Genomic DNA, 15,123 nt, shown 5'->3' with positions numbered 1-15,123 from the left:
TAAGAGCTCCCTGTGATACTGTGTCTTTAGTGGCAGCACCGATCCAGTCCTGTATGTGTGGCCATTTACAGTCAGCGAATGTGTAACATAAATGATGCTACTCATTGTGAAATCTGTGCGTAGGGCTGATTGAAGTCCCTCCAGTATAACAACAGCTTTCTTTAAAGCACCAATGTTCACAGGAAAGGCATTGTCGACATTGTATGTTTTACAAAACGGGTCACCAAGCTTGAAATTGTACATTTGTTGAACCTGATGTTTATAAGCAAGAGTTTTGGCAATATTTTTGAAATTGCATACCACATGTGCTTGCCTTTTCATTGGATTATGCTTTGCCTCAAATCTCATACACCACAATTGAGAAAGAGGTCCAAACAAACAAAGCATTCTTGGATAGTGTACCATAAAATGGTGCTTCGGAATTAGATTTCGGCAAAACAACTTCTTGTACAGCGTATGGTGATCTATGATGAGCTGTTTAAGAAACACAGCAAGCCCAACACTGACAACAGGTGCAAAGATAATGCTGCAGATTTCCCTCAACAAAATGAACAGATGCCAAAACTGGTCTTCCCTATTAATGAAATCTCCCACTAAAAATGGTAAAACTTGCAAGAGACACCACATTTGGGAGGCAGTTTGCCTGACAGCATTTTCAGAAGATCTCAAATTGATAATGGCACTTGGTTTGTTTTTCTCATTCATGTAACCATAGTCAAAAGCAGCAATCCTGTGATTAAGTTGCTCTAACGTGAAAAGCTTCTCTTCATAAATGAAGTGGCGCAACAACAGCTTCACTTCCAAAGGAGCCACACCCTCCAGTACGTCATGCATTATGTCCACACATGTATTTTCTGTTACATGGAAATATTGCAGACTGTTCAAACAAGAGTTCCCTTTAACACCAGTTGAGCTTGGATCACAGAACCTTACATGTTGCTCATAGTTCTCCCTGTTGCGTTTTTCAACATTGTCTTCATCAAACACTGACTGCATTTCCTGCTTATCGATCACACAAAACTGGCAACATTTGTTTGCAGAAAAGCTTTCCACGTAGCCGCACAATGAATGTATTGCCAAATTATCTGCTGACCAAATTGAAAGAGTTCCACGCAGGTTTTGAGTTTGTCCATTAACTTCAACTTCTATACCAGAGTTTTCAAGGACTCTGATGTCCTCAAGAAGTGGCTCTAGTATTTTACCAAGCCCATATGTCTCCCTGTCGATCGAATTAAATAACACACATAAGTGAATGTGAGCTAGGGATGAATTGCATTCTGGGGGTAAATTCTGTAGAGTGAAGTAAACAGCACCCATTTTATGGATTTTTGTTTAGGAGCCCAGGGGATTTGTTGTCTCAACATCATCATAATACAACTGAATTAGCAGGGATTCTGGATACAGTTGGAATAGCGGATGAGTTGAGAACTGACACCCATCACTATAGTCTCGCATCATGTTGTCATTCCTTTTCTTGCTTTTTAAGTAGACACTTTGCATTTGGTCATTACTAAATAGAAATTTGATCGTTTCAAGTATTGGTACATACTGATAAGTGTCTGGTGCCAAAACCTGCTTCATTTGTCCCTGTTTCCGTACAGTATCTGCCCTGTGACCAAGACAAATTTCCTTTGGCTTGACAAGGTGAAATTTTCCTGAAAAGTGGGTATTCATTTTAAAAGGAGTGTCTATGTCATCAAACATTTGTTTGGCACTTTCAAACTGTTCCATTAGCGGTAGCACAAGTTCATGGTCATGTGGTACATCCATATTATTGAACACTGATGACACAGAACTTTGTAACGTAGCTACAGTTGTTTCCACAAGTTCTTTAACACAAGTTACAGTTCTTGTTACATCCATTAGGGTTACATTTGACCCAGCATACATTTTTGCCACAAATGAGGCTGCACTGTCACTTGAAGAAACAAGTTTAAAACCCTCAGAAGGCTCAGCTATGTTTTCCTCTAGAGTTGTTGTGTCGATGGTCCCAGAGGAGTCAGTAAATGTTGGGAAGGTCTGAAGAGAAGGCTCAACAACTGTGGTACTTGCTATTTGGTGCTCTCTAGAAAGGTGCTTGGTAAATGAATTAATGCTGTGGTATGTCCTTGGACAACCATCTTGGCTGCAAGTAAGTGTGAACTCCAATCCCTCTGACAAGGCGTGTATTTGACGAAGGTGCCACATCAGTTTCTTTATCTGTGTGAATCTTGATGGACATCTTGGACAACTGTACATTTTGGTGGGATCTAATTAATAGACTTGACTTTTGAAATGAGTTCCAATACCTTTGCTCTCCTGTTTGTTGACATGGGTAAGTCGTAAATGTACTCGATGAATGAGAACGGAGAGCTGAGCGGGGCTGGGTAGGCCAAGTTGCATACCCAGTAGAGCTTGAAGAGCTTGTCCACAGCACATGCCAGGCCTTCATCCAAGGGAATAGCAAACTTGTCAGACTTGCCCACAATGACGTACTGCTGTGACCCTCCCCTTAGATGACCAATGCTGACTAGTTGTGGCTGTGTGCTCTGTGCTGGATCCTGGGATGCATTGTAGAGGGAGGCAATGGTACTTCCTGCCTAAAATCAGAATATAGAAATAAGTCAAGTTAAGTTCAGCAGCAACATGTCGCAAACTTGCTCCTTATAATTAGTTTTGTACATGTAATGTTTTATTAGTGTGAATGCTGACACAGCATTGTCTGTCTCTGTTTTTTTCATCTTTCTTGGCAATATTAATGCAAATAATTTCTTCTTTAAAAGGACCAATGTGTAGGATATAGATGATCTATTGGCAGAAATGGAATATTCATAACTATGTTTTGATTCAATGCAATGCTTTTAAGACCTCAAGATATTCAATAACCAAATTTGAATAAATCCACTTTTTCTTATTTAAACATTGCAGGTAAGTATAAAGTAAGTAAGTATGTGGTCCCGTGCAGAGGTAGATTTTATGTAGGAATATGATTATTAGAGTGAGTTAGGCTAATCTACATTTTGCTCACAGGTCAGTGCAAGTATAAAGTCTGTATTAGGTTCAGTGGTAGGTTTAAAGATTTTACATTAAAGATAAGATTACGCCTGCATACTTAATCCAAGCCACATACGTTTTATGACATTGTTGTCATTAAACTTAAATGGCTTTTTCGACATTTGCTTTCTGATAGCCTTGTACCTACGTAGTGTGCATATAACTCTCCTTAAACAAGTTTAAATCATGTGGACTATAATGACTTTTAAGGCCTAATATTCATAAAATTGAATTCAAGACAATTTAAGGACGTGCAGACACCCTGTCGAGGATTATCAACATTTACTCAAGATTCCCATCAAACATACCGGCACAAAATCAACGAGTTGTGTAATGGCAGACTTGACGCTACAGCAGCTTGCTGCAATTGGTGGAAGGAGATGAGTGAGGACAACCAACATGATGTAGCACTTCTCATCTGCCAACAAGAATTGGGGGTGGGTGTGGTTGGGGAAGAAGAGAGGTAAACATAAGCATATTAAATAATTTTGTGGAAAAGTTGAAGAAATTAAATGTAACATTTAGTAAATACCTTCAGTTTGGTCTTCCATCCCTTCAACAAGAGATGCAACATCACCCTTCTCCCTGGCAGCAACAGCTTTCAGCTTTGGCATGATGCTGGCCTCCCACCGCCTTAGGAACAGGTCCCCCTTTCCTTGATGCATTTTACCAAACTCTGTATCAAGCTGGGTGGTTGCAGTGGACAGAGACACAAAATATATAAGCCTCATCAATGTATAATGACTTTTTATAATTGCTTTAATCTACATGTACACATAAGTTTGATTGCTGCATTCCGTGTTTAAGCAAAGGGTACAAAAAGACACCTACCAGTGTCGGTATATCCAGGAAGCGTGGATACTCTTGCAAGATTTCCTCCATGGTGGGTGAATGTGTGGATATCCACGACCTACGCCAGGTGAATGTTTTCTGCATCGCTGATTTGATTGAGGACATGTTTTCTGCAGAAGGCCTCAGCCTTTTCATCAGGTTGATGAACTCTCTGACTTCGCTGCCGTCCCCTTCATATTGCACAGAACTTGACATCTCTTCAACATCTCGGCACCTCTTGTGTCTACTGTAACGACGCTGGCCTTCCTCTAGCTTCCGGCGGATATTGCGAAGCCTCATCTCCAAAAACCCAGAGTGTGATGCTGGGGGGGGGTTTTCCCTTTAGAGGGGGAAAAAACATATCAAATCATTCCGGACCAGAATGGAAATTTCAAAAGAGAAAATACTGGCTTTAAACATTCTGATTATTTCCCTGTTTCAATATTTAAGCATCCCATACCCATAGCTAGCTCTACCCACTTTTCAACTAATAAACTGTATACTCACAAAGCCTTCTCCTCTGCCATCAATTTGGACTTTTAGCGATGGGAAGATGGTGATGATGTTCTTTGCAAGAACCACCTTTTCAGTAGTGGAGGGATAACTAGTAATAAAAACAAATTTAAAAAAAAACACTCATGAGACCTTTTTTCTCTTCTATTTAAAATGACATGATTAGCCCTTACTGTCAAATGTGTGATTAAAAAGCAACTGTTAACAAAAGATGTGCCCTGTATCAACCAAATGAGAACGTCTGTATACTTTATCCCCCCATTGCAATTCAAACACTTAAAACATTCACAATTACATTCAATGCACATATGCTGTACATTCTTAAAACAGTCCAATCGTGACAAGTGGGCTTATTTGTATAACCACACATAAGATACAAAATAATATATAGTTCACATTCATATACTGTACTTACAATCCATGCTTCTCCACCAAGTCAGAGACGCAAACTTTAATGAGTTTCATTCTGGTCTTCTCTGTAACAATGCCCTTAGTTTGGAGTTCATCAAATATTTCTGGAACTTTCATTTCAAGTAGAGGCCTCAGACCAGTCGGCTGATCTGGCTCCTGTGTAGGCTGAACAGAAAATGAAGAGCAGAGCAGAAAGTTAGACTCTCTGTCTTCTCTGTAGTCTCTCTGACTTTTCTGAAACACAATTTGACTAGCTGTACACATGATCCAAAAAAACATTATGGTAAAAATGTACCTGAGTTTGACAGACTTCTCTTGGGACAGTTTGAAGATGGGGTGCTTCTGAAAAGTGCACTTGGAATCTGTCAAGGTTACTTATCTGCACACTACTATCAACATCAGTGAACTCTTGGAAATCAATATTGAATTTTAAAATCCGGTCAAGGACAAATCCCAATTCAGTTGTTTTTTTCCAGAAGCTCTGTTGTGCTTTGGACACTGTAAATCTTTCTTTTCAATTCATTTCCATTCTTAAAAGTAGTTGCGAGGACTTTCACAGATTCCTGCGGCCCATGTCTCCCTTCCTGCAAACATGAAAAAAAAGTAAAGTACAAATCTAATTCATTGTGATATTGATACTTGTACTAATTTCAAAGTCAAATGAGATTACATATCTAGAAGTGATTAAATATCCACATCCAACAGACACTGAAGTTAACACCCAGATTCGCAGCCTCTGATTTGCCATTTAAGGGAAATTTGACTTACATACCTTAGTGTCCACTCCTCGGTTTTCTGCACCTCTTAGGATACTGTTGTGATATCATGTTAGACATTTTAGGTAAAGCATTAAAGCTGAAACCCATTTTGACATTTGTGAAATCTTTATTGCATTTATGAAAATGAAAAAACTGAGATTTCACTGCTTTTTTCACATGTTGCCCACATTGGACCAGGTCCAGAATCAAAACCACTATAGTGCAGATTTAAAAAGTCTAGGTATAGTGGACCTGGTCCAATAAGGACTACATGTGAAAAAAGCTGTGAAAGTGGACTAATCAGACCCACAGACAGACACAGACACACACACACACACACACACATTCTTCTTTGCATTTTCACAAATAGAATAAAACTTTCACAAATCTAAAACTGTATTTTATAAAGTCTTCAGCATCTCTGGGACAATCCAGTCCAGATTTGACAAGTCTAGGTATAGTGGTTCTGATTGTGGACCGTGTTAAATATTTACTAAAGTTACTTTTTGGGGGGGGAAACAGTACCCCCCCTTTCATTTTCATAAATAAACAGCTTTAATGCTTTACCTAAAATGTCTAACACAATATCACAACAGTAAGAGGAGCAGAAAAATGAGGAGCGGTCGCTCAGCTCGGAGGCTGCGAATCTGGGTGCTGGCACCGTCTAATTACTGACGTTTTTCGACCGTTGGTACTCCGATCCCCGTTTACCAGATTTCATGCCGATTTAACAGAAACAAACCATTGTCTTACTAAAATGTCTCAAAATTAGTTATATATGGTGTCATTTTTGGTAATTAGCAGGGTAAAAATAAAACTTCAAAATCCCAATGCAAGTTTGATAGCCAGTAATTAGACGGCCCCTGAATAAGACTAGCTAACGTTAAGGCTTGAGGTTTATCTTTTATATGATTTAGAGTTAGTTGGCAGATTATATACATGCCGAATTTACCTTCACATTTTGGTTTGATGACAAGTGTCCAGCTTTATATTCCCAGCTGAGATTTCAGTACCATTTAAGGCAAAAAATAAAACGACATGAGAGCCAAGTATGACTGCAGTCCGGCTCCGGTAACGTTCAGGAATATCGGGTAATAACGTTACGGAACAGTCAGTTAACTTCCAGCAACTGACCTAACACGTTCAATACTCTGGCTACAGATAATTACAGTTACAGCACGGATATTTTGATTTCAAATGAATGTAGGACAGCGGCGGCTAGCTAGCTAGTGTGAGGTTTACTAACGTTAGCTAGCTAGATCTAACGGCTCTAACTACTTTAAACCCTGACATTGCCTAGCTAACTCAAAAAATATCGTATAGTCAGATTAACATCTACTTCCACACGCTTCGAAAACGTCGAGATATTTTCATTACGTTAAGATAAAATAGTGTTTACCGTAGAGTTTGGAGTCTCGCGAATATGGATGACCGCGAAAAAGGATGACGCTGTTGCTGGGCAGAATTCAGATTCACTGTCCAACACATTAACTGTGTTAAGCCTTTTTACACATTCTTTACACATGTTTTACACTCTTATGTAGAAGTCCACACACAGTGTGTTAAATGTGTAACAACACATTTTTGTGTGTCATTTTTTAACACATCTCTTCTAAGAGTGTATTTGCCTATTTTCTCTAAATATTGATTGTTTATAATATATAAATAAATAAATAAATGTTTCTGAAACATTCATTCATTGATTACGTATTTTAAAATAATTCATTAAAATAACATGTTTGCATGAAATGTAAATGATTAGAATAAAGGAATATAGTATTACAAAGACCAAACATTAAATGTCATTTAAAATGTTTGGTGGCGCTCTGCTTGTAGTTCCTGCTGATGTCACCAGAGGGCGCCATGACGTTTTTATCTCCAGTTTGTAAATTACAGGTGAAGGTTGTTGACCTATTAATTCATATGATCTGCTCTGTTTATTTATTGCTATATGTTTGTAAATATTGTCATTTTCAATGTACTATGGACCTTCCATTTGTGTCCTGAATAAAGTTGATAAACTTTTCTCTTTACAAACTATAACAGAAGATGGAAATCATTTCCAAAACGTTGTAGCTATCTCTGATTGTTTGATTGCTAACTTGTAGCCAGCAGTGAACCAACTTCGTTGTAGCTCCATTTCTGCTGTATTGACATTACAGAAGTCTCTCGTTAGCATCTTGTAGGCTACTTGTCGCAAAGTGACGCATGTGCGACTCACATCAGGCAGTGACACCGCCACCGTTACCTTCTCTGGTTTAGATATGAGGACGTATTTCCTGCCACCACTAGGGGGCGCTGGGTTTTGACGCTTTGGCCGCTCTGACGTGGCAGCGTTCTTCGATCATGTTCAACACACGATTGAAGAAAAAGCACAAGCAGCCACTGACTGCACGGCCAATACACTGACACTAGAAACCTTTTATAAATTACATATATAATGACGGTCGCAATGTTTGTTGGTCGCAGCGGTGTTGTACAAAAATTAGCCGACGCTGTAGATGTGTAAATCACGAGACTTATCAATACCACTTCTCCATCAGTCAGGACCAAGATCTGACCATAATTACACTTTTGCTTTCCATACTGTCGTTGCTTTAGCCCAGCCAACGTCAACTGCCGGCCCGCGGGCCACATACGGCCCGCCAAAGCGTTTAGTCTGGCCCGCAGAATAATCATGAATTCATAAAATGTGAAGAGGAAAAAATGCGTTCTGTTATTTAGCATTTCAAGCATTTACAGGCAGATTAACTCACGCTAGTCTTGTTACTGTGAGTAAGCTACAATAAAACCTTTGTGAGTAAAAAGTCAATACTAATCAATGCACTCACCTGTGTAGACAGGCATAAACATGTAGAAATTGATATTTCAATCTGCTCGGTCTGCTCAGTCCACCGCGCTGTTTTACGCAAACACAGCTCTGCTCTGCAAATAGCGAATTTTTACAAACACGCTAAAACAAAAGCTGTCTGTTTGTAGTCTAACTGTTTATCTGAGTTTGCTGGGAATCTTGAAATTTGGACCAATTCTTATAAATTTAACTGCTGGCTGAGCGAACCATCCTCTCTGCTGGAGTGGTAAACCTATGGATGTATTATCAGACCACAACAGAAGCATGTGGCTACTTAATATGCACGTGAATGACATGATCGTTATGTTCGCATTCTTCATTGTTGATGATGATGCTGTATTATTGTTATTGTATTATTTTGCAACAGCATCGTTTCATTGCAAATGGGGCATACATGACGAATGCATAGCCTCTGTTTTAAACCTGTCTCTCTCTCTGCTGCTCAGTTGTCATTTCAGCCTAAGAACAACCCTCCTCCTCCCCTTGCTCCTCCGGTCTTCATCCCGCACGGCTCCTGGTTCCTCCTCCGACCAGACTGCGTCGGCTCCTCGGTTCGACATTCAGGTTCCTCACACCGCCATCAGTGTCTAGACTCCATCGGGGATCAGCTTTTGGCCTTCTAACCCCTAATTATTATCATTTAATAATGATGGAGTCTACTCTCCAAAGACTGTACATGTCATATCATGCTTTCGTACAATAAATCTTTGCATATCTGCAACGAAGTCTCTCCTGATTGAAATGACAAAAATCTCATTCCAAAACATCATTTCATGATACATTATCCGAGGATGATGATTTTGTTTGGACCTCTGTCTAAACTTTGGTGCATGCGATTTGAAGCCAAGCACAATCCATTTAAAAGACTAGCACATGCAGTTAGTAACTTTAAAAATGTGTCAAAGACATTGGCTTTCAAACATCAGGTTCAACACATGTATCACTATAAGCATTGTGATAATATATCTAAGAAAATAGATGTGACCAATGCCTATCTTGTTATAGTAGGGTCATTGAAAAAAGCTGATGTTTTGTTAGAAAACTTGAGGTTAACCCTTGAAACTGACCTTTCTTTGACCAGTACCATGTTTGTGTCTCACTGTGTTGATGTGTATGGCCAGGCTTATAGAACTGGTCCATACTGCCACTGAGAACAGACCATGGAGAAGAACGTTTGTTCGGTGAAGTCATTCATATTTTGCCCCAGGCAGTAAATGAGTCGATTCTTATGTTTGTGAGGATCCTAAAAGTCAAGTACTTTGATGACCGTTTTTATGCCTATGCAGTCCAAAGAACATGAGAATATCAACTGATTACACTGGCTGAAACTTCAGATTTTCGGTCTTTAGATATTATGATAAGCTTTGACTGTTATGGTTTTGTATATTTTCTTTTCTATTTCTTCTAAGTCTCTGTGTTTAGTTTATTTCATGTTTCCTGTCTGTTGTTTCTGTTTCCTGTTTTATTTTGAAAGTCTGTTTTCTGTCTTGTCTTGTCTAGTTTTACTTCCTGTGTTTTCCCGCCTGTGTGATTGTCTGATGTGCTCCACCTGTTCCCCAGCCCTGCTGTCACCTGTCTTGCGTCTTCTCGTTACCTAGTTTATTTAGCCCCTGTGTTTCCTTTGTCTGGTGCCAGATGGTTTTGTATCCCGTTGTGTCCTGTTCCTGTAAGTTTGCTCCTTTTGTTTCCTGCCCGTGTTGCCGTCAGCCTGTATTTTTCCTGTTGCTTTTGTATTTTTCTCTGAGTTTCTTTGTGTGTTTTTTCCAGCCTCTGAGTTGCGGTTTTTTGTTATCTAATAAATCCCTGAACTCAAGCCATCTCCTGCCTGCCTGCCTCTCCCTGCATTTGGGTCCACTATTCCTCACTTCACCTAACATTGACACCAGTGAGCTGTATTTGAACCCAAGGTACAACATTGTATAGCTTGGATGTTATGTTCACTACACTGTAAATATGTTTTGCCCTTTGGTCGCAACTTTCCAATTGTTTAACGTTGAAAGCACTGAGATGACAAATGCTGCCTATTACCTGTTTTTATGTTTTTCGATGCCATGTATTCTGTCTCAACATGATTATATCAGAATAGACATGGTAAATGTAAGTGCATTGTTTTTATGGTTGTGGACATTTTAACAATCCAAAGTATTCACAAAACAGTTAGGCACAAGCTATTTTGTGATTATGGATGAGAGTCCCTAAAACAAAAAGTTTCTTCACATATGAATTTAGTAATTAAAATAAATGATTGGTTTAAGTGTAATGGATTACCGATTACAGAAACAGATTTAATTACATGATTATTTTAATGTGAAAGTCTGAGAGAAGAGTCCCGCACACTGACCATTACTCAAGCAATAATTTACTTAGAAAAATACGTTTCGGTCTCAGACCTTCATCAGGTAAATTCACACATTCACCTCAACCACAGCCTTAAAGAATAATTAATTCTTTCAATTAACACTTGAGTTGTGTCAAATCTGACACGTGTTGTCTCTGAGCTGATTCAGCACGTGTTAAAATGTAACGCGTTGTGATGTTTTTAACACATCTGTTCAAAGAGTATGTGATGTAACAGTTACTTGTTGATATATCTATCTCTGTTTTACATTCGCTCTAATCTTTATCTTTGTGAACATGCACATTCCCCTAATCTGAAACTGCTTCTGGAGAGACTCTGGAACCATTTTGACTTTATACATTATTTGCATAGTTTTGGCTTCCACCAAGTCTCTAATGGCGTTTTTCCATTACATGGTACCTGCTCGACTCGCCTCGACTCTACTCGCCTCGCCACATTGTGCGTCCGTTTTCCGTGAGCAGATTTTAGTCCCGCCTCAGCGTGGCTGGTCGTCTTGCCGTCTCGACGCACACACCAGCGCACAAGTATAACATCAGGCCACTTGAGCTTGTTGTACAGTTCTGTGGAGGCTCCACCAGAGCTTTCTCCGTAGCCTGTGTAAGTGGCCTGATGTTTATACTTGTGCGCTGGTGTGTGCGTCGAGTCGGCCATGTGTGTGTAGTTAGGCTACGGCGAAAGCTCAGAACGTGGAAGGTGTGTTGTTGCCAGAAGACACATTTAGTTTCTAAAGAAGCTGGAGGCAGCAAAAAAAAACACAGCTGGCTATAATTTACTTAGAAAAATACGTTTCGCTCTCAGACCTTCATCACGTAAATTCACACATTCACCTCAACCACAGCCTTAAATAGTTTGGTTGACTAACCAGGACCAATCAGGTCCGGCTCTTGAATGATGTCATTCATTCACAAAGTGGCGCTCCCATCACGGACCGTGAACAGGAAAAGGCAGAAAAAATGCCACTCAGTACATTTAAAAACAACGGATAATCAAAACAATTTTGTTATAGACTCAAGATCAATGTATTCTCATTAGCCCAATATTTTTCTACTCTTAATCAGAGAGGACTCAATACATTCAAAAGTGGATTACATTGGTTAAATTACATTATAACTGTCCATATGCACCTGTACAATGAACAGTTCCTGAGGATAAACTAATACGGAAACAAGGAAAAAACATCAAATTAGCATAACATGATATTGAGATTAAATTCATCATTGAGGCCTTTTGGCGATAGGGTCTGCAAAGTAAATATCCAAAATGCCTCGCGTCTTTTTAGTAGCAAGTCGTGGTTGCCCCCCCTTTTTGGAAGACTGACTTGTTCAAAGCCACAAAAATGCAATGATGAGATGTCATGTTTATGATCATTAAAGTGTACCGCGACCGAACATCAGGCCACTTGAGTTTGTTGTACAGTTCTGTGGAGGCTCCACCAGAGCTTTCTCCGTAGCCTGTATAAGTGGCCTGATGTTTATACTTGTGCGCTGGTGTGTGCGTGGAGCCAGCATGTGTGTGTGTAGTTAGACTACGGTGAAATCTCTGCTGGAGCCTCCACAGAACTGTACAACAAGCAGCGCCGCAGTAAACTGCCGTGACCTAACGTACACACACACAGAAGGTGGAAGGTGAGTTGATGCCAGAAGACACATTTAGTTTCTAAAGAAGCTGGAGGCAGCAAAAATATACACAGCTGGCTAAACTATTTAAAAATAGCGGGTTTGTTCAGGACACCCCCGTCTGTCTCTTTCACGTCACCTTTTCGGCTCGCCTCAGCTCTCTGGGAACCTCGACTGAGGAGGTACTACATAAAGTACCTGTTAGCAGGTACCAGGGACTTTTTTTCGTAATGGAAAACCAAAAAAGGCGAGTAGAGTCGAGCTGGTACCATGTGATGGTGTTGACCTCGGGGTCTAATTTGACCCATTTTCAATAAGTTTCTACATCAGAAATTTGGGTTTCTTTCAACAATATTGTGGACTACGTGGATGGTTCCCTGCAACGTTCTTAACAAGTAAAATGAATAATCAGTTCACTACTTTCATTGGATTTGGGTGTTTGTTTCAGTTTTACAGCATTTGAAGAGAAAATTTATAAAACAACAAAAAAAAAAAAATCGTCAAAAACATCAGAAAAAGAACCAAAAAAACTTGGATTGAAGTGAAAAAAAACGCTGAAAAAAGTGCCAAAAACATCGGGGGGGAAAGCGACAAAAGTGTCGAAAAAGACGACCAACACGTTGACCAAAAAGTTTTAATTTGAAATTTTGACCCAGAAAAACCAAAAGTTGCTTGTTGGCCAACACGAGGGTTAAGTATATGTGAGTTTATAAATAATCAGTTTGGTTGAAGGTATTCTGCTCTGTTAATGAGTCGTATTGCTCTCTTTTGTAATATAAAAATAGGGTTAGTGATAGTCCCTATATTTCCACACAATATGTAATGTATGGCTATATTAAGGAACTGTACAATATATGTAGTGAATTTGAATTGAGCACATCTTTCGTTTTATGTAATATGGCAATGGACATCGTTACTTTAGTTTTCACTTGTTTGATATGTGGTTTCCAGCATAATCTGTGGTCTATAATCACTCCTAAGACTCTTTCTGTTTCTTCATGGTTGACTTTTTTTATTTCCAAATATCATGAACTTAGTTTTATTTAAATTCAAAGACAACTTATCAATATCAAACCATCTTTTTAAGACTTCCAGCTCTTTCTCCACTGTATCCGAAAGCAGCCTCAGGTCATCACCAGAGCAAAATGAATTAGTATCATCAGCAAAATGTTACGTTCAAAACAAGAGCTGGACCCAAATGCAGACATAAACGCAGAGCTAGAGTGAAAGTTAACAGGTTTTCAATCAATCAACATTTATTTATATAACACTTTACAGTAACCAACAGGTATCCAAAGTGCTTAACATCAGAATCAAGACTAAAACACACATCATGTAACATATACAATAAAAAATAAAAAATAAATAAAAAAATGACACATAGAAACAATAAAGTCAGAAGAGGTTGCATATAAATAGGAGAAGGAAATTGTCACACCACTACTACGTATTAAAAGCCTTTCTAAACAGTTTTGAGTTTAGAAACGCACAACAAGAAGATCTCGGACAAATACTCCGGGGCCAGGCCGTTTCAGGCCTTGAAAACAAACAATAAAATCTTAAAAACGATTCTAAAATGCACAGGGAGCCAATGAAGGGTGTAGAGAACAGGAGTAATGTGTGTTATTCATTATGTTGTTTTATTCATTCCAGCTTTCCAGGAGTGGTACCGTCAGAGTAATCCAGTGGTCCACTATAGTGGTGAGGTCCATTGGTGGTTGTCTGGTCACTGGATGGCAGGAGTGGAGCGGTAGCAGGAGTCAGGAGTCAGCTGGAGAACAAGAGAACGGATCAGGTGTGTTTGCTGACATACAAATAGCAAACAGGTAGTAAGTTTAGTCATGAGCGAGACTAACTGTGGTTGTCTTGAGAGAAGAGAGGAGAGACAGATTAGGACAGACAGAGGGAGAGAGGAGAGACAGATTAGGACAGAGAGAGAGGGAGAGAGGAGAGACAGATTAGGACAGACAGAGAGAGAGGGAGAGAGAGACAGATTAGGACAGACAGAGGGAGAGGAGAGACAGATTAGAGAGAGGAGAGACAGATTAGGACAGACAGAGAGAGAGGGAGAGAGGAGAGACAGATTAGGACAGACAGAGAGAGGGAGAGAGGAGAGACAGATTAGGACAGACAGAGAGAGTGAGAGGAGAGACAGATTAGGACAGACAGAGAGAGGGAGAGAGGAGAGACAGATTAGGACAGACAGAGAGAGAGTGAGAGGAGAGACAGATTAGGACAGACAGAGAGAGAGGGAGAGGAGAGACAGATTAGGACAGACAGAGAGAGGGAGAGAGGAGAGAACAGAGAAGCTACCACTGAGGAGCGGGCCTAACACATACTGTATTTCAACAATTTAGACATATTACAGATATAATTTATGTACAAGATGAACAGCTTTGGAGCGAGTACTGAGCCTTGTGAAACGCCACATGTTACTTTCTTTAAATCAGGTTCATCGTTACCTATTTGTACGTACTGCTGTCTGTTGTCCACATAGATACTAAGCCATGTGTGTGCTACACCTCTTATACCATATTTTTCTAGTTTTGTCATTAATATTGCATGACCTATAGTGTGAAATGTTTTTTTTATGATAGAGTCATGTTTACCTGAGTGATGGTGAATGTAGAGTCTCAGTCCCAGTCCATATCCTCCTCCTCCTGGTCCTGGTTGTTGGTTTGAAAGATCCACAACACACACAAGTTCAGAAGGTAACAACACAGATTGACACGAGTAAAATGTTCATGCATT

General features: G+C 39.6%; 1 protein-coding gene and 1 long non-coding RNA gene across 2 annotated transcripts; both read right to left on the bottom strand.

The window, feature by feature from the left end:
* Positions 1 to 2,249: 2,249 nt before the first annotated feature.
* On the bottom strand, positions 2,250 to 4,192 carry LOC116035431. Its single transcript, XM_031278439.2, has 4 exons — positions 3,865 to 4,192; positions 3,566 to 3,719; positions 3,342 to 3,451; positions 2,250 to 2,579 (listed from the first exon to the last, which is right to left on the bottom strand). Exons 1-4 carry the CDS (start codon positions 4,162 to 4,164, stop codon positions 2,250 to 2,252), a joined length of 894 nt encoding a protein of 297 aa, XP_031134299.1. The 5' UTR covers positions 4,165 to 4,192.
* Positions 4,193 to 4,284: 92 nt separating this feature from the next.
* On the bottom strand, positions 4,285 to 5,444 carry LOC116035432. The gene is made up of 3 exons (XR_004101364.2): positions 5,084 to 5,444; positions 4,793 to 4,953; positions 4,285 to 4,468 (listed from the first exon to the last, which is right to left on the bottom strand). It is a non-coding gene; the product is annotated as an uncharacterized LOC116035432 (long non-coding RNA).
* Positions 5,445 to 15,123: the final 9,679 nt, after the last annotated feature.

The sequence above is a fragment of the Sander lucioperca genome, chromosome 3 (assembly GCF_008315115.2).
Source record: "Sander lucioperca isolate FBNREF2018 chromosome 3, SLUC_FBN_1.2, whole genome shotgun sequence".
NCBI lineage: Eukaryota > Metazoa > Chordata > Actinopteri > Perciformes > Percidae > Sander > Sander lucioperca.
This window is presented reverse-complemented; position numbering and strand designations above follow the sequence as displayed.

What these genes read in the sequence shown, in the direction of transcription:
- LOC116035431 (XM_031278439.2), bottom strand. Translation starts at nt 4,164, where the DNA reads ATGAGGCTTCGCAATATCCGCCGGAAGCTAGAGGAAGGCCAGCGTCGT. An exon ending in TCCTGGATATACCGACACTG is followed by an intron (nt 3,720 to 3,864) that starts GTAGGTGTCTTT and finishes GCAACCACCCAG; the next exon opens with CTTGATACAGAGTTTGGTAA. An exon ending in GATGGAAGACCAAACTGAAG is followed by an intron (nt 3,452 to 3,565) that starts GTATTTACTAAA and finishes TCTTGTTGGCAG; the next exon opens with ATGAGAAGTGCTACATCATG.